Source organism: Neoarius graeffei, chromosome 2 (assembly GCF_027579695.1).
Source record: "Neoarius graeffei isolate fNeoGra1 chromosome 2, fNeoGra1.pri, whole genome shotgun sequence".
Lineage (NCBI taxonomy): Eukaryota > Metazoa > Chordata > Actinopteri > Siluriformes > Ariidae > Neoarius > Neoarius graeffei.
Window position 1 is genome coordinate 28,440,125 of NC_083570.1, and position 24,035 is coordinate 28,464,159.

Consider the following 24,035-nt stretch of genomic DNA (forward strand, 5'->3'; position numbering starts at 1 on the left):
TTTTTAATGATCTCAAAGTCAAACTGTAACTCAAACAAAATATGTTTTGACTATATGAGGAGTGCTATATATATATATATATATATATATATATATATATATATATATATAAAATTCTCTTGAATCAGACTTTTTCTTTATTTGAAGAGATGATTCTTGGACAGGGAGTGTCATTTTTAGATATAATGAAATTTAGCACAGCTAGTAGTAAACACATACAGGTTTTCAGTAATAAAACACTGAGATCAATGAATTAAAGAAATAAAGGCACATTAGGTTGTTTAATTGTCACTTTATAAATACTGAAGACACTTTATCGGTGGAGTAATTCCAGCAGTCTGTGAGTATTTGACCAGCTTACTTTCCTGTACGTTGGTCTCAGGTATCATGCAGATTGCTTCAGTGACCTTTATTTTGCCTGAATGATTTCTTGTTTCTTGACAGTTTCGGTTTCTTTTGCTTTCTGTCAATTCTGATTTCCACTGTTCTTGCAGTATCCTCTGCTGTGTCATGGTTGTGTTTGACATGTATGGTTTCATATTTGGGTTGCCCATTCATTCCCTTTCACCATCACTGGTTTGGTACGCTGATGGAAACTGTAACATTTGACTGAAAGACAGCAGGTTCATGTGAGAATCAAGTTGTTCCAAGGCTCATTTTTGGAGCTGGGTGCTCCACTATGGGCTCCTGGAGAAAGTTTCAGCGATGAAGCCACACTTTGGCCTCCCATGTATGAGATCTAGATAGAAAGCACTAGTAGTTGTTATTATACGTACACCTCAACCTCAAGCATTCACCTGCCTGATTCTGATAGACCAAACTAAAGCTATGTTCAAATATACAATCTTGTGTACTCACTTGTGTATGTATGTTATGATGGGAATAGAGAGTGGGCGTGTCTGGCTCATTCTTGATTGGGCGGGGTTCTATTGTATTGCCACCAGTGCTGGTTGCATTAGAAGGGGCGTGACCATCATTCCCAGGGTTTCCTGTCAATCATCATGTAAGCATTCGTTATTATTTGTTCATTTTTATTTCACACTGAATTATGATGAATAATGATAATTCAGGTTTCTAAATCTTAGCTTATTCCTAAGTTTAAAAAAAATCATAGACCCCTGGCTATGCTTCACTGACCCCTGGGGGTAGGGGGTTGTTCCCTAACACCTGCTTTGAGAACTACAGTGTAAGAAGACACTTTCATACCTGGCTTGGACTTGTTGAGGTTTTTGGGTTTGCGCTTGCGTGTTTGAATACCTTCCTTTTTCATGGCAAGAGGACGAGGAACCTGTGTTGGAGAAAATTTGTTCAAAATTTCTGATTCACTGGTGGCAGTAAGCCTACATATCAAGACTATGTATGTAAATCCATTGCTGCTTTGACCTTACTGAGAATCAAGACCATATTGTTATTATAGAGAACGCTATTATTCAAAGATATTGAAATACAGTGGTGCTTGAAAGTTTGTGAACCCTTTAGAATTTTCTATATTTCTGAATAAATATGACCTAAAACATCATCGGATTTTCACACAAGTCCTAAAAGTAGATAAAGAGAACCCAGTTAAACAAATGAGACAAAAATATTATACTTGGTCATTTATTTATTGAGGAAAATGATCCAATATTACATATCTGTGAGTGGCAAAAGTATGTGAACACTTGCTTTCAGTATCTGGTGTGACCCCCTTGTGCAGCAATAACTGCAACTAAACATTTGCGGTAACTGTTGATCAGTCCTGCACACTGGCTTGGAGGAATTTTAGCCCGTTCCTCCGTACAGAGCAGCTTCAACTCTGGGATGTCGGTGGGTTTCCTCACATGAACTGCTCGCTTCAGGTCCTTCCACAACATTTCCATTGGATTAAGGTCAGGACTTTGACTTGGCCATTCCAAAACATTAACTTTATTCTTCTTTAACCATTCTTTGGTAGAACGACTTGTATGCTTAGGGTTGCTGTCTTGCTGCTTGACTCACCTTCTCTTGAGATTTATTTCATGGACAAATGTCCTGATATTTTCCTTTAGAATTCGCTGGTATAATTCAGAATTCATTGTTCCAACAATGATGGCAAGCCGTCCTGGCCCAGATGCAGCAAAACAGGCCCAAACGATGATACTACCACCACCATGTTTCACAGATGGGATAAGGTTCTTATGTTGGAATGCAGTGCTTTCCTTTCTCCAAACATAACGCTTCTCATTGAAACCAAAAAGTTCTATTTTGATCTCATTTGTCCACAAAACATTTTCCAGTAGCCTTCTGGCTTGTCCACATGATCTTTAGCAAACTGCAGATGAGCAGCAATGTTCTTTTTGGAGAGCAGTGGCTTTCTCCTTGCAACCCTGCCATGCACACCATTGTTGTTCAGTGTTCTCCTGATGGTGGACTCATGAACATTGGCTAATGTTAATGTGAGAGAGGTCTTCAGTTGCTTAGAAGTTACCTTGGGGTCCTTTATGACCTCGCCGACTATCACACACCTTGCTCATGGAGTGATCTTTGTTGGTCGACCACTCCTGGGGAGGGTAACAATGGTCTTGAATTTCCTCCATTTGTACACAATCTGTCTGACTGTGGATTGGTGGAGTCCAAACTCTTTAGAGATGGTTTTGTAACCTTTTCCAGCCTGATGAGCATCAGCAACGCTTTTTCTGAGGTCCTCAGAAATCTCCTTTGTTCGTGCCATGATACACTTCCACAAACATGTGTTGTGAAGATCAGACTTTGATAGATCCCTGTTCTTTAAATAAAACAGGGTGCCCACTCACACCTGATTGTCGTCCCATTGATTGAAAACACCTGACTCTAATTTCACCTTCAAATTAACTGCTAATCCTAGAGGTTCACATACTTTTGCCACTCACAGATATGTAATATTGGATCATTTTCCTCAATAAATAAATGACCAAGTATAATATTTTTGTGCCATTTGTTTTACTGGGTTCTCTTTATCTACTTTTAGGACTTGTGTGAAAATCTGATGATGTTTTAGTTCATATTTATGCAGAAATATAGGAAATTCTAAAGGGTTCACAAACTTTCAAGCACCACTGTAGTTATGCATACTGTACATAATGTATAGATTTAAAAATATATATGCTTTTATATTATATTTAATAATGTCATAAGGGTAGAACATCCATCTTTTGGCTTAGTGTCTCCTTATGATGGTAGAAGTTTAATCATAACTCCAGTTAATTTGGATTTTAAAGTCTGTCATCACACATATTGAAAATATTGTTGCTCTGGCTCTCACCCCATGTAGTTTCATGTAGAGGCCACAGGCATTGCACACGGGCTCTCCTTCTGCATTTCGTCTCCACAGAGTGGTGGTTGTGGTGTGACAGTTCGTACAGGATAGGCCCACTCTCCTGGAAGCAGACTGAGTGGGAGTGTTTTAAGAGAAAGAGACAGCTGTTACTCTCTGGTGGTTTTTTTTTTTTGAGAAACCTCAGCCCTGCCCAGACTAGCTCTTCCTTCCTTCTGAACGTTCCTTCTGAAAGATTTTTGACATTTTATGGATAAGAACAAATAACGTAAAGATTTAGGGTGTAGTATATTACTGTAAACAAAATAGTACAATATATAAGTATGCTTAGACTGTTGATGATACATGAATGCATCTCTTTCCATGTGAAGGCCAAGAAAGGTTAAACAGATATTCCTGTCACTGAGAAAAGTGTTCACCATATTGAAAATATTGTTCACCAGTGGGAGCAAAATTGTCTGGGTGGGAGGGATCACTTTAATCTCTACCCTGTCCATCATAGTGACACTAGAACAATCACAAGCATCTGTGAGAAAGTGTACTGTATGTGGAAGAGGGTAGATAGCGCTTTTTGCTGTTCAGTGTAGTTTGAAAACATGTGTTAGCTAGCTTCATGTGTCTTCAAGAAAGTATGTTTTGGGATAAAATGAAGGATAATTAAAAAAACCCTTATCTTCCTATCCATTATAAAGTCCCCTCCCCACGCCCAATAATTTTTAATTTGCAGTGTTTTGCTTTTTTGGTGGCCAAATTAAGTTCTGGCCATGACTTCAAGTTCTTCAGGACCTCAAGTTGAGTTCCCCATGGTCATGAGTTAATAAATTAAGGCCATAAGCTGTTTATCAAGATCTTATGGCAATGGCTGTATTCTAAAAATGACTATGATACAGAGAAATCAACTGAGTTAGACCAATGGGTTCACAGGAACATACATATAAAGACATATTGGCATTCAATTCCTCCAAAATAATTAAATACCGGCCATATACAGTAATAAGTATGACCTTCCCTCAATGTATCAAGTCATGGGTTCAAGTTATACAATTCATAACTACAACTTTAGTATCTCGTGGCAAGGACATAATAATTGATAGCTACTTAGTTAGTGGCCTCAAAATATTAACTTGCGGCCTTGATATATTAATTCATGGTCAAGCCTTCTTATTAAATAACCACCATGTCACCTCAGTATCTCTGGAATCTATTTTTGTTTTCTGTGAAATGATTCGATTTTATTTGCTTGCATATAAAATATAAAATATATAAAACAGTACTATTACATTTACCATATGTTACTATCGCCTTAATTGTACTATAGCCTTTGTTGTTCTTTCTTAAATATGACACTCCTTTCCAGCTGCTTATCCAGTAGCTCATGTGGGTAAGGATATAAGAACATCACACATGCTAATAAGACGCTATTTTCACAGTTATGCTCTGAAGCACAAACGAACGATGTAGTAAACTGGATATGACTCACAAGTCGTCTCTGGGGTTTGATCAGTGGCCTGTTGATGCCATTCATCTTGTGGTAGAGTCCACATGCATTACACAGGTAATGACCAGTCCCATCTCGCCGCCACAAAGGAGTGGACATGGCCCCACAGTTCACACACTCTCGGCCTTCGGCGAAATCTTCGAACAGATCTAAAAAAACAATGAGGGAGAAATAGAAAGAAAACATTCAGATGATTCTCATAGTTAAACCAGTGATGGAGAGGGTTTTGGAATGCCATATCCTGAAATTGGTGCTAATGTGTTGTACTTATAACCTTTAAAAAATATATACTGACACACTGAGTTTGGTATTTGCTATTGTTTTTTTTTCTTCAAATTACACATTTCTATTAACATCCTAGCAATGTTAGCCTAGACCTGCTTCCATGCAAAGAGAATTTTATCTTTCCACAAAATAAACACCTTCTGTCATTTGCAGTGTTAAAACATTCCTAATATATGTTGTAGCATTGTTTCTTATATTGGTTAGCTAGCTACACATAGATCTATTATTTTACTAGCTGCTCATTTACCTTGTTAGATGTAAGCATTAGCATGCTAACTCTCTTGCTCTCTCTCTCTCTCTATTTCTCTCTACTGCACGTCTCTACTGCACGTCTCTACAGTGACGTGGCTGCTCTGACAGCTCCAGCCATCAAAGTTTCTAGGGCAGAATTACAGTAGTGGTTTCCTGTTGCTTTCTACTGGATTATTATAGAGGTTTTCTCCTCTCAACCATTCATACCTATGGGCAATTTAGAGTAGTCAGTTAACCTACCCTAAGTCTTTGGATGGTAGGGGAAACTGGAGCACCCAGAGGAAACCCACACAGACATGGGGAGAACATGCAAACTCCACACAGAAAGGCCCACGTCAGCCACTGGGCTCAAACCCAGAACCTTCTTGTTGCGAGGTGACAGTACTAACTACTACACCACCGTGTCGCCCATCCTAACTATACTGTATGTATATACAGCACACATACAATTGAAAAGAAAGATCCTTTCAAAATGGTTGCTTAAAGGAGATACGCAGAACCATGGCCTCACTTTTTGTTTATAAATGTCTTGAGAGCTCAAGAATGGCATTAGGAATAGTTTTAAGCGTTAACAATAAATGTAATATAGTAATTTTTACGATTAAAGTGATTCATATAGGTAGCGGTCTGAGTGAATGACCTTGACATCTGTGATGTCACAGCAGGAAGGCTATCAGTCTCATCGCCATTTCCGCTATACTAAAACACAGAGCTAACTGCAACTCCGATCCTCCATTTTGAGCTAGTTTATCACCATGCCACATACATGTGTTGCTGGAGGGTGCAGCAACAGAACAGAAGGTGGATTTATGTTGCATTCATAGCCCAAGAACGTTCAAACTGCAAAGATTTGGACGAGTTTTGTGAGAAATTCACAGATTGGGCACCTACGAAGTGGTCTCTCCTCTGCTCTGCACATTTTACTGAGGACTCGTATGAAACCTCTGATCTGTTGAGGAGCGTTGGCTATAAGCCTGTATTGAAAGAGGGTGCAGTACCAACAATTAAATGAAAAGAAAACTACAAGAAAAGGAAAGTAAGTTCAGTTGCACTAGTTCTCCCGGAGTGTGAGTTGAGCAGTAATAGCAGAGTACTCAGTATGGAGAAGATGGAGAATGAGTGGACCAGTCATCAGATTTCTCTGCTGGATATGCTTGCCTCCGCAGCAATATGTCGCCCTTATGTGGAAGAAGCGAGTGAACGAAGAACTGAAAGTCAGATTGTTTCAAAACAATCGGCCACAAGCTCGGCTTTCAAGAAGCGAGAGCACAGACGCAATTCTCATTTGGTTACATAGCAAAAAACAACACTCATTGTTTACCTGCATTTAGATTAATACATGTAACTTGTATTGTGTATTTAAGTTACCAGTATAAGATTATTTAATTTGCCTCAGAATGTGATTGTCTCAGTTCGACTAATTATTTAATTAGCCTTTTACGTTTTATCAGTGACAATGCATGCATGTGCATGTACATTGCATAAGTTATAATACCTATTCTGTTTTAATGAGAGTCACATGAGACTGTCAGTTCAATTCCATCCATGGCTTTCTTCTCTGGCTTTATTTCGTAAGGTGGGGGCCTCCGTGGCTGACGTGTTACTATCGGAGTCACTTTCCAATGGTTTGAACTGATACGGTTCTATGTGTATAGCAGTAGCATGTACACACACTCCAATTTCAGGACTATCACAGTCAGATGTACTACTATCTGAGGAATCCGAAGAATCTCCAATAAATCCGAACGAAGAGGCCATTGCAATCACTCTCGTCTGCCGAGTCTGACTTTGGTCTATAGAGGGTCGCCGCGTGACGTCACCGTGCCGCGAGATTTTGTTAGGGCGCCATATTGGAAGACCTCAAGTACATACATACATACATACTCACAATACAAAACAAACTACGAATGAGAGTGAAGTGATATTACAGCTTGTGAAGTGACACGATGAGTGAAGTGACACGATGGCTGATAATTCTGGTTATGTGAGTACATTACCAGCTGCAGAAAGGGCACGGTATGTGGAGAAACTGGCCATGATAGATGGGTTTGACCCATATGATAAGACTCGGGGCAAGGGAGAATGGAAACATAAGGAGGACCTGACTACTTATCTGTTTTTATTTATATATCTTTGAATTATTTGGACATGGGGAAAAACTATATTTAAAATCCAAAGAGGGATGGACGGAGGAAAATTAAAACAAAAGAAAGAAATGAAATATATAACATAAATGTGATAAAATTAAGGATGTTTTTATTCAGTAAACATTTAAAAAATGTTCTACAACACTCTAGCCTAGTGACTTACCAGTAACAAAATGGTCTGAACATATTCTGTACTGTTGTAGACTTGAGGTATTCAGATCCGCTCTGCATAAAGCAGCTAAATACTCTCTCTGTCTCCTGGCAGAAAGCTCCTTGGTTTGCTCCCCTTGTGTCTCAATCACAGCTGGTATTCTGAAGAAAGACTTCTTTTCACCTTTCCCATCAGCTTTGTTAGAACACCCTAACACAGCACAAAAGTTTACCATTGTAGGTTTTTGATGAATCAAGTGCCTCGTGGGTTCACATACCGCGCGCTGCCATTATTTCCCCTTAATCACGAGTTTGTTGGTCTTCCAATATGGCGCAGGGTTTGTTTACTTCTGGTTTCGGGTGACGTCAGTGAAAGGGGTCTATAGCACCAGTTCCCACTGTGACGTCACTCACTCAGGGCTGGCTGGCTCAGTGGGGCAGCTCGAATGCCAACTTTGCAGTTGATTTTAACTCTCAAAAATATATATATTTTTTATTCCCAATTATGCAGCATACAAGAGTCAAGGATGGAGATACTATCCACTCAGAAATGTATTTAAAAATAAAGGTTTTGCGTATCTCCTTTGAGATGGATCAAATTGTAAATCATTACAATTTTCTGTGACACTGCTAAGAAACGTGCCTACAAGCTTTTGTGCTTATACCCTCCTTTACATTCAAATGATTCTGCTAATCACTTCTTTGTATGTTGACAGGTCTGTTTATTGGTGATTAAAAGATAAAATTATCCATGTACTTGGCATATCGAAGCTTAGCTTCATTTAACCACTTCCTTCAACAAGAGAATTTGCTATGGAGCTAGCAGTACAGGTTTATGCCTGAGCAAAGATGGAGAAATTATAACAAGGTATTTAACTAGGAATAATCATTGTAGTTAGGACGTTGCTTGAGTAGTCAATTTAAGGGGTTGTGGCCTGGGGAGCTGGCAATTAGTAGGGTGGCATTATGCAGTGATTAAAAAAATACAAATCCACTTATAGGAGACTGTTTCTGTCACCTGAAAAAAAGAGAAAGAAATTACATTATGAGAATGTATTTCATAATTTTGACTTTGCATCTCATAATTATAAGATACTATGTCATAATAAAGACTTATTACACTGCCCAGCCCCCCAAAAGTTGCCATTTGGATTTAAATAAGCAAATACATAAGAGTCTTTGATTGGGTAATTACTGTGGTGATTAATGTGTTTCAGCTGGCAACAATTCTTTTAACTCTAACTGATATAGTGAATAGCTTCTCATTTCTTAAAGAAACATGTCAGAAAACGCATCTTGTGCTCATGGAAAAGATGTGTTTCAGAAGGGTAAAATTATTGGCCTGCATCAAGCAAAGAAGACATCTAAGGAGGTTGCTGAAATGACTGGAATTGGATTAAGAACTGTCCAACACATTATTAAAACCTGGAAGGATAGTGGTGAACCATCAACTTTGTGGAAAAAATATGGTTGGAAAAAGATCCTGACTGACCATGATCAGAGATCTTGGTCACAAATGCTTGGTGAAGTCGAATCATAAAAAAAAAAAAAAAAAATCAACAGTAGAACTATGTTTAATAGTGAAATTAAGAGCATTTCCACACTCACAGTGTGATGAGAACTCACAGGATTGGTACTAAACAGCTGTGTGGCCATAAGAAAATCAGGTTTTAGTGAGGATAATCAGGAGAAAAGGCTTCAGTTTGCTAGGGAGCATAAAGATTGAACTCTGGAGCAATGGAAAAAGGTTTTATAAGTCCAGATTTACCCTATTCTTGAGTGATTGGTGTGTCAGGGTAAGAAGGGAAGCTCATGAAGCGATGCATCTATCATGCACAGTAGCCACTGTACAAGCCTCTGGAGGCAGTGTTATGATCTGGGGTTGCTTCAGTTGGTCAGGTTGAGGCTCAGCAACGTTATGAGGCAATAAAATGAAGTCAGCTAACTACCTGAATGTACAGAATGACCAGGTTACCACATCAATGGATTTTTTTTCTTTCCTGATAGCACAGGCGTAAAATAAGGGCTCAGATTGTGAAAGAGTGGTTCAGGGAGCACGAGGAATCATTTTCACACATGAATTGGCTACCACAGATTCCCGACCTTAACCCCATTAGGGATCTTTGGGATGTACTGGAGAAGACTTTAGGCAGGTGGTTAAACTCTCTCATCCTCAACACAAGATCTCAGTGAAAAATGAATACAACTCTGGACTGAAATAAATGTTGCGACATTGCATAAGTTTATTGAAACAATGCCACAGTAAATGCATGTAATCAAAGCTAAAGGCAGTCCAACCTTTAGACTGCACAATTTTTTTTTTGGCAGGGCAGTGTATTTCCTAATAATGAGAACACTGTCTCAGAATTATTATGAGATAGTAAATCATTATTCATTATTCTGATAAATCATAACTAAGACCATAAGTAAGCTAGTAAGTGTGAGATACATGTTCAAAGACATGCGGTTAGGTTAACATGGGGGGCCTTGGGCTGAAGTGCCCTTGAGCAAAGCACCTAACCCCCAAGTGCTCCCTGGGCGCTGTAGCATGGCTGCCCACTGCTCTAGGTACGGTATGTGTGTGTGCTCATTGCTCATTTGTGTGTGTGCATGCGTGTGCTTATTGTTTCAGATGGGCTAAATGCAGAGGATGAAGTTCACTGTGCTTGAGTGTGCATGTGACAAATAAAGAGGCTTCTTTTTCTTCTACTAAGTCATTATTATGAGAACGTAAGTCACAAGTATGAGATACTAAGTCATTGCTATGAGATAAGATTTAATTATTGTGAGATAGCAAGTTATAATTATGAGAAACATTCGCATATTTCATTATTATGAGAAAATTAACTATTATGCGATAAAGTCATTATGATAATATAAGACACGAAAACCTTCTCATTACCATGGTGGCCAGGAAATAGGCTTATATATATATATATATATATATATATATATATATATATATATATATATATACACACACACACACAGTGGTGCTTGAAAGTTTGTGAACCCTTTGGAATTTTCTATATTTCTGCATAAATATGACCTAAAACATCATCAGATTTTCATACAAGTCCTAAAAGTAGATAAAAAGAACCCAGTTAAACAAATGAGACAAAAATATTATACTTGGTCATTTATTTATTTATTGAGGAAAATAATCCAATATTACATATCTGTGAGTGGCAAAAGTATGTGAACCTCTAGGATTAGCAGTTAATTTAAAGGTGAAACAGGGATCTGTCACAGTCCGGTCCAGTCCATCCATGCCTGAGTTTGTGGGACTTCAATGCCGGCTCCAGGCCGGATCCGGGACAGGAATTCAGTCCTGCCCTGCTGAAGGCCATTTTCCCTGAAGGCACTCCCACACCTGCTACCACTCCTCTCCCATCAGCCAGGGCCTTCTTAAGAACTGTTTGGAGCTACTCCAGTTGCCAGGCTTGTCCATAGACAGTGCGTCTGGAGGGAGGCGGGACTGTTTGCCATCCATCGAGGTTTTTTTTTCTTTAGGTGTTTTAAAAACGATAAAATATTATAATAGGGGGAAAGTGAGGAATGGGAAAAGGTTTGGTGGAATTCTGGATGAGTGTAGTGGTGGTGGAGGAGGTATTTAGGGAACAACTGGATAGCCTGTGGATTAACTCTAGGATGAATGCTAACCAGAAGCAGGGACAGGGGAAAAGATCTTTAGAATCGGATGAGGATGAGGGAGACAGGGTTGTGAGAAGGAGAGTGTGGCAGGAGGATGAATTAAAAGTAGTTGTAAGGTTCAAGGAAGGGTATGACATTGGTAAAGTTGGTTTGATTTCTTTAACAAATGGATTGAAGAAGGTGTTGGGAGAAATAGAGAGGGCGTATCCAGTGTGGGGTGGGAGACTGCTCATCCAGTGTAAAAATAGTGGCCAGAGGGATAAGGCGCTGAAATTACAGTCAATTTGCAAGTTGGATGTGAGCGAGGTTAGGGTGTTTGGAGAGTGGGGAGCGAAAGGGGTTATATCAGGGATTCCCCTGGGCGAGAAATTGGATGAGCTTAAGAAAGCCATTAAAGGAGGGACGGTATTGAGCTTGAAAAGATTACAAGCAAAGCAAAATGGTGAAAAGGTGGACAGCACGACTGTCCTCCTGGAGTTTAAGGAGAGAGTGCTACCGGAGAGAGTAATGGTGGGATACATGAGTTTTTATGTGCGGGAATATGTCCCTCCTCCAGTCAGGTGCTACAAATGTCAGAGATATGGGCACATAGCAAAAGTCTGTAAAAGTAAGCCGCGATGTGGGAAGTGTGGAGGTGAGCATGAATATGGACAATGTGGGGATAGTGAAATCAGGAAATGCTGTAACTGTGGGGGGGGGACCATGCAGCAGTGTATGGTGGATGCCCAGTCAGGAAAAAGGCAGTAGTAATTCAACAGGTGCGATCCTTTAGGAACCTGTCTTATGCTGAAGCGGTTAAGGTCGTTCACAGTGAGGGGAAAGAGGGAAGTCAGAAGGAAGCGTGTGCGCAGGGTATATTAAAAGGATCAGAAGGAAAGAGTAAGGGGGAGGTGATATCCCCTGAGAAATTGATACTGTTTATAGCATATGTGGTTAACTGTTCTGACGATTTGAATAGCAAGACAGATAAAATTAAGATGATAGGTAAAGCTGCTTCCAAATTCCTTAATATAAGGAACGTATCTTGGGAAAGAATACAAGCAGCATTGGCTCAGAGTGAGATGAATGAACAGTCACAACCATTATTGTAATACCTTTTTTAATATTCCAGTGGAATGCTGGGAGTCTTGTGGCAAATGGACAGGAGTTAAAAGGATTCATACAGGATATGGAGCATAAGCCAGACATTATATGCATACAAGAAACATGGTTGAAGCCGTCGCTGAAATTTGTTATAAAAGGGTATACAAGTGTGAGAAGAGACAGGGGGGAAGGTAATGGAGGTGGATGTGCTACATTTGTGAGAAGGGGAATACAGTATAGAGAGTTGAAGAAGGGTGATGAACAAGAATACATCATAGTAGAAGTATGGACAGGAATGGGCAGTGTTAAGGTCATAAACTTCTATAATCCATGCAGGCAGCTGAAGGTGGAACAGCTAGAGGAAATCTGGGAAAATGTAGATGTTAAGGTGATATGGTGTGGGGATTTTAATGCACATAGTGCAATCTGGGGAAATAGGGATGACCATAATGGTAGGGTGGTGGAAAGTTTCATGGAGAACAGGGGGCTGGTTTGTCTCAATGATGGTACAGGCACAAGGATAGATGTGGTGAGGGGCTCAGACACAGCGATAAACTTAACCATAGTCACAAGTGCATTAGCACATAAATTTAGTTGGCAGGTGCACACGGAAAGTGGTATAGGTAGTGACCACTTCCCTATAATGGTCAGTGCGGTTCTGGAGGTGGAGAGGGTAGATGAAGTAAGAGATGGGAAGTGGATCTTAGGAAAAGCAGACTGGGACAAATTTGGGGAGTTAAGTGATCAAGGGCTGGTAAATATTGATACGCGCCAAAGTGTTGAAGGGTTATGCCTTTGTATTTGTGGCAGTATTATAGGTGCGGCACAAAGGGCTATTCCTATGGCAAAGCCAAAAGGTCTGACTAAAATAGTGCCATGGTGGACTAAGGAATGCAGTGAAGCCATTAAATAAAGAAACAAGGCTTTTAGAATTTTAAAAAAGACACATAATTACCAGTGTCTGATAGAGTATAAGAGGTCTCAAGCCCAGGTAAGAAGAGTGATTAAGAGGACAAAGAAGGAGTATTGGAGACAGTTCTGCAGTTCTCTTGGGCACACAACTCCTATTGAACAAGTGTGGGGAATGATTAAGAAGATGAGGGGTAACAGAAGGGAATATGAATACCCAGTACTGGTGGAAGAAGGGAAGGTTATGATAAACAATAAAGATAAGGCAGAGGCAATTGTGAAGACCTTAGTTAAAGTACATAGTTCAGGAAACCTAAGCCTGGAGGAGGTAAGGGCTAGACAGAGTACAATGGCAAAGTATGAAATGCAGGAGAATGTAGGGGAAGAAGGAGTGTTGAATGGGTTATTTACACTTCAGGAGTTAAACATTGCTCTGCAGAAGGTAGGTAGGTCTACTCCAGGAAGGGATAGAATATGTTATTCTATGCTAGAACACCTGAGTGAAGAGGGTAAAGGAGTATTGCTTCACTTATATAATAAGGTGTGGGAAGAGGGAGTACTTCCCCAATCATGGAAGGAGTCTATCATTATTCCAATACGGAAACCTGGAAAGGACCCTAAAAATCCTGGCAGCTATAGGCCAATAGCATTGACTTCCCAGATGGGGAAAACACTTGAAAGAATGGTCAATGATAGAATGGTATATTTCCTAGAGACCAGAGGGTTGATACAGAAATATCAGTCAGGTTTTAGGAAAGGCAGAAGCACAATGGACCCAACAATAGCATTGGAGGATGTCATAAGAAAGGCACAAGTCAATAAAGAGACTGTTGTAGCAGTGTACTTTGACATTGAGAAGGCATATGATATGTTGTGGAAGGAGGGATTGCTTGTTAAACTGTCTCAGCTTGGTATAAGAGGCAGAATATGGCAATGGGTTAGAAATTTCCTATCAGACAGGAAAATCAAAGTCAGAATCAATGGTGTTTTTAGCAATGAATATGAGGTTGATAATGGAACCCCACAAGGTAGCATAATAAGCCCATTATTGTTTACAGTAATGATAAATGATGTTTTTAAGAATATAGACAAGTCCATAGATGTTGCTTTATTTGCTGATGATGGTGCTATGTGGAAAAGAGGAAGGAACATAGATCATATTGTACATAAAATGCAGCAAGCAGTGGATACGGTACAAAAATGGGCTCTTAAATGGGGCTTTAGGATATCTGTGGAAAAGACAAAAGTTATGTTCTTCACAAGGAGAGCAATACATCAGGACTCGAGAGTAACAATGGGGGGTAAAGAGTTGGAGAGGGTAAACCACTTTAAGTACCTTGGTATATGGTTTGATAAACAGTTAACCTGGGCAGTGCACATCCAGAAAATTATAGAAAAGTGTAAAAGAGTACTTATGTTATGCGATGTCTGAAAGGTATAGAGTGGGGGGCTGATAGGCAGGCATTGAAGTCCGTTTATACAGGGTTAATAAGGTCAGTGATTGATTATGGGTGCATTGTGTATAGGTCTGCTGCTGAGTCTACACTAAATAAGCTAGACATTGTACAGTATCGAGCCCTACGACTGTGTATGGGAGCTATGAAAACCTCACCTGTGGCAGCCTTACAGGTGGAGCTGGGGGAGATGCCTTTACACCTGCGGAGAGATCAGTTGTCACTGGTATACTGGGCTAATCTTAAGGGTCACCAGGAGGGTCACATAGGCCTAAATACACTGATGAACTGTCAAGAGAGAGGAAATGAGAGAGTCAGAAGCTTTAGTTGGATTATTGAAGAGAAGGCAAGAGAAATGGAGATCAACAACCTAAACATTTGTCCTACAGTATCATATTCTGCAGTTCCTTTGTGGACCTTAGAGATGCCTGCAGTTGACCTAGGCCTCCTGGAAGCAAGAGAGGAGATAGAAGTAGACAAATTTTATGTTGCATGGTATATTCAGAGCCAGTATGGGGATAGATCTATTATATATACAGATGCATCTAAGAGAGAGGATAATTAAGTAGGGGCTGCATTTGACATCCCTACAATAAAAGTTGCTGTTATGAAAAGACTGAGTGACAACTTGGCGGTATACACAGCGGAACTAGTGGCTATTTTATTAGCTCTATCCTGGGTAGAAAGTAATAGGTTAAGGCCACTGAATATTGTTATTGCCTCAGATTCAACTTCAGCATTGTACAGTATTAAGAATGTACAATCACAGTCTAGATGAGATACTGTAATAGAAATAGTCCAACTGGTCAGCAGTCTGCAGAGGTCAGGAGTCAGAGTAACACTCTTGTGGGTGCCAGCGCACATTGGAGTGGTAGGGAATGAGCTAGCAGACCAGCATGCCAAGGAAGCTGCAGATCGACCGAGTGTAGACATGAACATTAAGTACAGAAAGTCAGAACTTAGATAAACTGAGGCAAAAGTGGCAGGATCTGTGGGACAGTGGGCAAACTGGTAGACACCTTTATAGTATCCAGAAGACAGTGGGGTGGGGCAGAATGACGCACAGAAGCACTCAGGAAGAAGACATGGTTTCAAGAATGAGGGTAGGCCACACAGGATTGAACAGCACATTGTTGTTAATGAAGAAACATGTAGATGGCAACTGTAGTACCTGTAAAACCCTAGAAACCACTGAGCATGTCATTGAATCCTGTGTAAAATATCAGAGTGAGAGACAAGAGCTACTCAGAGGCCTTGAAGGAGAGAAAGTTAAAGTGCCCCTAAGGCTTAAAGAACTACTCCAAAGACAATCAAGAGAGCCATGTTTTAGTTACTTATTCCATTTCATACGGGAAACTGGACTTCTTTGGAGAATATAGTCGACAACCCCCTTCCTTTTCCTTTTTTTTTTTTAAAGTCTAGAGTAGGTATAGCTAATCCAGACCCACATGCCATTTCAGAAGGTGGCAGTAATGCACACCAATCGTTGCTTGCCAACCACCAATAAAAAAGAAGAAGAAGAAGAAGAAGAAGAAGAACTCCAGTTGCCAGACTGTCTCTTGCAGATTTTCCTCGCCTTGCTACAACCCTTTGGTATTGTCTTCTTGATTCCCCCTGCCTGAATTGTTCCTTGTTTTTTTGTCTAGTTTTCTGTCCAGTTTTTTGCCCCTGTTTTACCTGCCTGTTCCTTTGGATTGTGTTTTTGCTTCCTCTGCCTGGATTTCCCTTGTCCCTGTGTTCTGCAGTTTTTGTGAAGATTTTTCTGTCCTGTTTTTGTCCCTGACTGCGCCTACCTGCTTCTGTGTTTTTGTCCTCCTGGCCCATTCTTTGACCATTGATTTTTGCCTGAGCCCTACTGTACCTCTGCCCTCTACTTCATTAAATAAATTTTTCTCTGTACACTGCCTGTTTTTGAGTCTGCTCTTGGGTCCTCACTTCACTTCAGCTCGCCATTTCTGACAGCACAGTCTGGCCAACATGGACCCAGCAGATTTCGCCCAGCTAAGAGCAGCGGTGCAGAAACAGGGAGCTCTCCTTGGGACCCACCAACAGGACATCCAACAGGACATCCAACAGGTGAATCAAAACCTTGTTGCCATCTCTGGCACTCTCAAGCTTCTTGCCACTCAGCTACAATAGCTTCAAGTAACGTCTGCTCCTACACAACCCCCTCCACCTACCACTCCTCCAGCTCCTGCTCCAGCCCTCTTCAGAGAGCTGAGACTTCCCGCCCCACAGCCATACGATGGAGAACCAGGTACCTGCAGATCATTTTTATCTCAATGCTTGCTAACCCTTGAGCTTCAACCATTGGCCTTCCCTACAGAGCATTCCCAAGTGGCCTACACCATCACTCTCCTCACTGGCAAAGCTAGGGAGTGGGGAACAGCTATGTGGGATGCCCATGCACCATGCTGCACCAGCTTCAAGGATTTCACAGAGGAGATGAGGCGAACCTTTGATCGTTCCCTGTCTGGCAGAGAGGTAGCAAGAGAAATCATGGGGCTGTGGCAGGGTGCCTGGTCAACTTTTGACTATACGATTGAGTTTCGCACTTTGGTGGCATCTTGTGGCTGGAATGAGAATGCCTTGTTTGACACATTTTTGAATGGGCTGTCAGACTCCATCAAGGATGAGCTGGTCTCACAAGAACTGCCACCTGATCTCCCCGGTCTCATGGACCTCACCAGTCGTATTGACTCCCGGATCAGACAGCGGGTGAAAGAGAACTCGAACTAGTCTTGCTTCCCCTCAGCCCCCCATTCCTTCCGCTGAGCCAATGCAGGTAGACCGAGCCCGCATCTCACCTGAGGAACAACAGCGCCGTCGGGATATGAGGGCATGTTTTTATTGCGGACAGCTGAGGCACTTCTGCCAATCTTGCCCTCTAAAAGGAAGAGCCCACCAGTGTGTTTAGGGGCCCTGGTGGGCAATGTCCAGAATCAGCCCCCTACTGGTCAACTGCTACTCCCAGTGGTCATTATCCATGGCAATCAGCCCCATGACCTCCAGGCACTCATTGATTCAGAGACTGACGGAAACCTGATGTGCTCGACCACTGCCAAGCACCTGGGGATTCCACTACTGGCTCTGAACCCGTCCCTCACTGTCCTGACCCTTAACAGTACTGGTCTGACCACTACCACCGATAAAACAGCCCCGGTCACCTTAAGAATTTCTGGCAACCACTCTGAATCCATCCAGTTTTTTGTCATGAGCAATCCTCATGTGCCTGTAGTTCTTGGTCTGCCCTGGCTAACTCTACATAACCCCCATGTCAACTGGACTAACAACACCATTTTACAATGGAGTCAATTCTGTTTATCATCATGCTTGAGATCTGCCCTCCCTCATGCTGAGCTGCTCCAGCCCACCATTGGTGAATATCCTGACCTCTCTAACGTGCCTCCCGAGTATAATGACTTAAAACCTGTGTTCAGCAAGTCTCAAGCTGTTTCCCTTCCTCCCCATAGGCCCTATGACTGTAGAATTGGCCTTCTCCCTGGGACTGCACCACCTAAGGGGCGACTTTACTCTCTCTCTCTCCTTCTGAAAGGCAAGCCATGGATAAATACATCATCGAATCCTTAGCAGCTGGAATAATTCATCCCTTCTCTTCTCCTGCAGGGGCAGGATTCTTTTTTGTGGAGAAGAAGGACAAATCCTTGCACGCTTGCATTAATTACCAGGGGCTAAATGACATTACCATCAAGAACCATTACCCCCTACCTCTCATGTCTATGGCGTTTTGAGTTATTCCAGGGAGCCAAGATTTTCACCAAGCTAGACTTGCATAATGCTTACCACCTTGTGAGGATCAGGGAAGGGGACGAATGGAAGAGGGCCCCCACGGGCCACTACGAATATCTCGTGGTCCCGTTCGGCCTGACTAACTCTCCCACGGTTTTCCAGGCCCTTGTTAATGATGTCCTGAGGGGCTACCTTAACCTTTTTGTTTATCTGGACAATATATTGATTTTTTTTCCTGCTCCCTTGATGAACACCGCATCCACGTCAGGCAGGTCCTTCAATGACTCCTGGAAAATAAACTCTTTGTTAAGGCTGAGAAATGTGAGTTCCATAGAAGTTCTGTCTCCTTTCTGGGTTTCATTATCTCCCCCGCACAGATTCAGATGGACCCCCTGAAACTCAAGGCAGTTGCTGACTGGCCCACCCCGTCCTCTCGGCGAGAACTCCAGCGGTTTCTTGGGTTTGCGAATTTCTACAGGCAATTCATCAGGAACTTAGTATGGTGGCTGGGCCCCTCATGGCTCTAACTTCCACCAAGGTCCCTTTTAGCTGGGGGGAAGGGGCCAAGAAGGCATTCTCCGAGCTCAAACGAAGGTTCACGTCATCACCTATACTCACCATTCCAGATCTGTCCCAGCAGTTTGTGGTTGAGGTTGATGCTTTGGAGTCAGGGGTTGGGACCATATTGTGACAACAAGTTTCATCCTTGCTCCTTCTTCTCTTGTCGGCTTTCCCCCCTGATAGAAACTATGATGTTGGCAATAGGGAACTGTTGGCCATTAAACTGGCCTTGGAAGAATGGAGACATTGGTTGGAGGGGTCAGACCTTCCCTTCATCGTATGAACAGATCACAAGAACCTCGAATACCTCAGGACTGCCAAGCGCCTCAATTCTCATCAGGCCCAATGGTCTCTCTTCTTTTCTTGCTTCAAGTTCACACTTTCCTTCCACCCAGGCTCTAAAAATGGTAAGCCTGATGCCTTGTCCAGAATGTTTTCTCCCCTCCAGGAGGAATCGACTTCCCCTGAGACCATCCTTCCTCCACGATGCCTGGTGGGGGCTGCTCTGTTAGAGGTGGAAACCCTGGTCCAGAAAGCCCATGAGCAGGACCCAGGGCCCAGTAATGCATCTTCTAACCATCTTTTTGTTCCTGTTTCTGTGCAGGCTCAGGTGTTGCAGTGGGGTCATGGTTCCAGAATGGCATGACACCCAGGAGCAGCCTGGACTCAGGCACTCATCCGACAATGTTTTTGGTGGCCATCCATCAAGGAGGACATCCAGAGGTTTGTGGCAGCTTGTGACATCTGCGCCAGGAACAAGACTGGCAACAGACCCCTTGCCAGCCTGCTGAGACCCCTTCCTGCTCCCCACCAGCCCTGGTCACACATAGCCCTGGATTTTGTCACAGGACTCCCTAATTCAGGTGGCAATACTTGTATCCTCACTGTTGTTGACCATTTTTTCTAAAGCTGTTCATTTTATCCCTCTGCTCAAGCTTCCCACCGCCAAGGAGACCGCCAAATTGCTGATACTCCATGTTTTCCATCTACATGGACTCCCCTCAGACATCATATCAGACCACGGACCCCAGTTCTCTGCCCAATTCTGGAAGGCTTTCTGTAAACTCATTGGTGCTTCTCGCAGTCTGTCATCAGGTTTTCACCCTCAGACCAATGGACAGATGGAACGGGCCAACCAGGAGCTGGAAGTGGCTCTCAGGTGCATGGTGTCCAAGGATGCTGCCTCCTGGAACAAGACCCTTCCTTGGATAGAGTATGCTCACAACTCCTTACCCACCTCTGCTACAGGTCTTTCCCCCTTCCAGTGCTTTCTGGGTTACCAGCCACCACTCTTCCCCATCCAAGAAGAAGTCGCCATGCCCCCTGCCCAGGTGTTTGTGTGCCACTGCAGGAGAACATGAGCATTGACCAGGAAAAAGCTCCTATGTTCTGTCAAGATATTTAAAGAGCAAGCTGACAAACACCGCTTGGCAGCTCCCATCTTTTGGGTGGGGCAGCGGGTAATGCTCTCCACTCGCCATCTGCCCCTCAAGATGATCTCCCGCAAATTGGCTCCCAGGTTCATAGGACCTTACCTCTCCAAGGTAATTAATCCCTGCTCTGTAAGACTGTCTCTGCCCATAACCATGCGCTGTATTCACCCAATTGTCCATGTCTCCCAAGTCAAACCCCTTGTCTCCCCCTTGTCTCACACTAGTGTGTTAAATAGTTCAACACAGTTACTGTGTTATAGAGTTCAACACATTTATTAACACAAACTGTGTTGTCCTTATATAAACACGCTGATGTGTTAAATATGTGTTGTTTTTAACACATCTCTTTTGAGAGTGTTGTTTTGATGCCTGTTTGTTTCCCAAATATATACGTGTGTGTCTTAATGGGTGAATAAAAGGCATCGAGTTAAATATTATTGTAGAAAGGGGCTTTATGAAGTTCAGTCCATTTACTTGCATTGGTTTATGGGGAAGATTTGCCACATCAAATATGGCGGATACTCTGACGTATCCCAGCAATGGGGCCACCAGCTCAATGTGGCGTCTATGTTTATCCTATGAGTGCAACGCTACTTGCTGCTGTGTTGTGGTGCAGCAGCCAGCCAGTCAGCAGTGGAGTGCGTACAGTCTATGATCGCTAAATATGAAGAGTGGCTGTCAAAAACTTAAAGAAAGGCAACTGAAAGCTGAGAGGGACCGGAGAGGCAGGCAACTGGTCACTCAGTTTTTCCCAAAGAAAGGTAGCTATCGCTCACGTATGTTCAAAATATTATCGAATGGTAAATGAACAGTATGAACGTGGTTGGATTAGCCTATCAAGAGAACACTTTTACAGTTTGTACAGTGACTTTTTTTTCCATTTTAATAACTGAACTGACTTGTGTGATAAACAAGATGAAATATTACGTTATGCTGGTGCTAATAATTAGTGCTAATAACCAGTTTCATAACTAATGGGGTGCCCTAAATATGCACAGATTCAGCCTCAGGGGGACCTCCACCCTACCAAACCACTGAACCCCCCTTTGGAGAAGGAGGTAAGCAGCAATACAACCCATAAATGCTTTAGGATTGAAGTTTTTAATGAGCGAGTGCCATATACAGTTTGGTAGATTAAAGTGTTGCTAATAACGGAGACCAGTCAAGTGTTTGACATGGTTATGTGTGTGGAATGTTCACACGTTCTAAACCATTGGTTTCAAATTGAGGAGCTGGAGAAAGCACAGCACACATAAAAGAGGGATAGAGGTTACAACATATGAAGAAATACGTACGTAATTGATCAAATTGAAATGTCACTCCGTGCCACTTTGAAATAAATGTATAATAAGATGTTTCCTGTCTTTTATGGGTAACATTTGTAAGGCTACTGAGCATGGAGTTCATTTAAATGCATCAAAATTGTGACGAGGGTGGGCAAAGTTGGGGGGCCCAAAATTCTAATCTTTCATGGGGCCCAAAATTTCTGGCGGTGCCCCTGGACCTGGGGGAAAAAAGCTGTTACAGAACCTGGTGGTCCTGCACCTAATGCTGCGGAACCTCCTTCCAGAGGCCAGAGGGGAGAACAGTCTATAGTGAGGGTGTGACGCATCACTGATGATGTTTCTTGCTCAAGACATGCAACACCTTGGTGCAATGTCCTGAATGGAGGGAAGAGAAGAGCATGTAATAGTCGGTGAGGTCACAAAGGACCACAGGGTAACTTCTAAGCAACTGAAGGCCTCTCTGACATTGGCTAATGTTAATGTTCATGAGTCCACCATCAGGAGAACACTGAACAACAGTGGTGTGCATGGCAGGGTTGCAAGGAGAAAGCCAATGTTCTCCAAAAAGAACATTACTGCTCATCTGCAATTTGCTAAAGATCACATGGACAAGCCAGAAGGCTGTTGGAAAAATGCTTTGTGGATGGATGAGACCAAAAGAGAACTTTTTGCTTTAAATGAGAAGCATTGTTTGGAGAAAGGAAAACACTGCATTCCAGCATAAGAACCTGATTCCATCTGTGAAACATGGTGATCGTAGTATCATGGTTTGGGCCTGTTTTGCTGCATCTGGGCCAGAATGGCTTGCCATCATTGATGGAACAATGAATTCTGAACTATACCAGCGAATTCTAAAGGAAAATGTCAGGACTTCTGTCTATGAACTGAATTTCAAGAAAAGGTGGGTCATGCAGCAAGACAACGACCCTCAGCATGCAAGTCATTCTACCAAAGAATGGTTAAAGAAGAATAAAGTTAATGTTTTGGAATGGTCAAGTCAAAGTCCTGACCTTAATCCAATCGAAATGTTGTGGAAGGACCTGAAGTGAGCAATTCATGTGAGGAAACCCACCAACATCCCAGAGTTGAAGCTGTTCTGTATGGAGGAATAGGCTAAAATTTCTCCAAGCCAGTGTGCAGAACTGATCAACAGTTACTGGAAATGTTTAGTTGCAGTTATTGCTGCACAAGGGGGTCACACCAGATACTGAAAGCAAACGTTCACATACTTTTGCCACTCACAGATATGTAATATTGGATCATTTTCCTCATCTCATGCATTATCTCATCTCATTACCTCTAGCCGCTTTATCCTGTTCTACAGGGTCACAGGCAAGCTGGAGCCTATCCCAGCTGACTAGGGGCGAAAGGCAGGGTACACTCTGGACAAGTCGCCAGGTCATCACAGGGCTAACACACAGACAACCATTCACATTCACACCTACTGACCAAGTATAATATTTTTGTCTCATTTGTTTAACTGGGTTCTCTTTATCTACTTTTAGGACTTGTGTGAAAATCTGATGATGTTTTAGGTCATATTTATGCAGAAATATAGAAAATTCTAAAGGGTTCACAAACTTTCAAGCACCACTGTACGTACACACACACACACACACACACACACACACACAGTTCTCATCTCATCTCATTATCTCTAGCCGCTTTATCCTTCTACAGGGTCGCAGGCAAGCTGGAGCCCATCTCGGCTGACTACGGGCGAAAGGTGGGGTACACCCTGGACAAGTCACCAGGTCATCACAGGGCTGACACATACACACAGATAACCATCCACGCTCACATTCACACCTACGGTCAATTTAGAGTCACCAGTTAACCTAACCTGCATGTCTTTGGACTGTGGGGGAAACTGGAGCACCCGGAGGAAACCCACGTGGACACGGGGAGAACATGCAAACTCTGCACAGAAAGGCCCTCGCCGGCCACGGGGCTCGAACCCGGGCCTTCTTGCTGTGAGGCGACAGCGCTAACCACTACACCACCGTGCCGCCCCACACACAAAGTTATTCAAGATAAAATATCTATCTATCTATCTCTATCTATCTGGCTGAGGATATCAGCAGAAAATGCTGGATCAGATATCTGAGGGGGAAAAAGGAATGGTCCTATTTTGTAACAAGTTATTTATTTTCATGTTTTAATTTTTAAAGTGACGTTCATGTTATATTGTTACTTATCTTGTTTTATGTGATTTATTTTAATTTACTCTTGCACTGTTGAAGTTGGGTAGCACAGTGGTGTAGTGGTTAGCACTGTTGCCTCACAGCAAGAAGGTTCTGGG

General features: G+C 42.3%; 1 protein-coding gene across 1 annotated transcript in view; it reads right to left on the bottom strand.

The window, feature by feature from the left end:
• Positions 1-202: 202 nt before the first annotated feature.
• Positions 203-24,035, bottom strand: part of gata4 (GATA binding protein 4) — a 29,416-nt gene continuing 5,583 nt past the window's right edge. The window contains exons 2-6 of the mRNA XM_060914070.1: positions 4,752-4,918; positions 3,260-3,385; positions 1,207-1,288; positions 859-989; positions 203-739 (exon numbers count right to left, since the gene is read on the bottom strand). Coding sequence (XP_060770053.1) covers positions 626-739; positions 859-989; positions 1,207-1,288; positions 3,260-3,385; positions 4,752-4,918 — 620 coding nt within the window. The 3' untranslated portion in view covers positions 203-625. The remainder of the gene's footprint in view (positions 740-858; positions 990-1,206; positions 1,289-3,259; positions 3,386-4,751; positions 4,919-24,035) is intronic.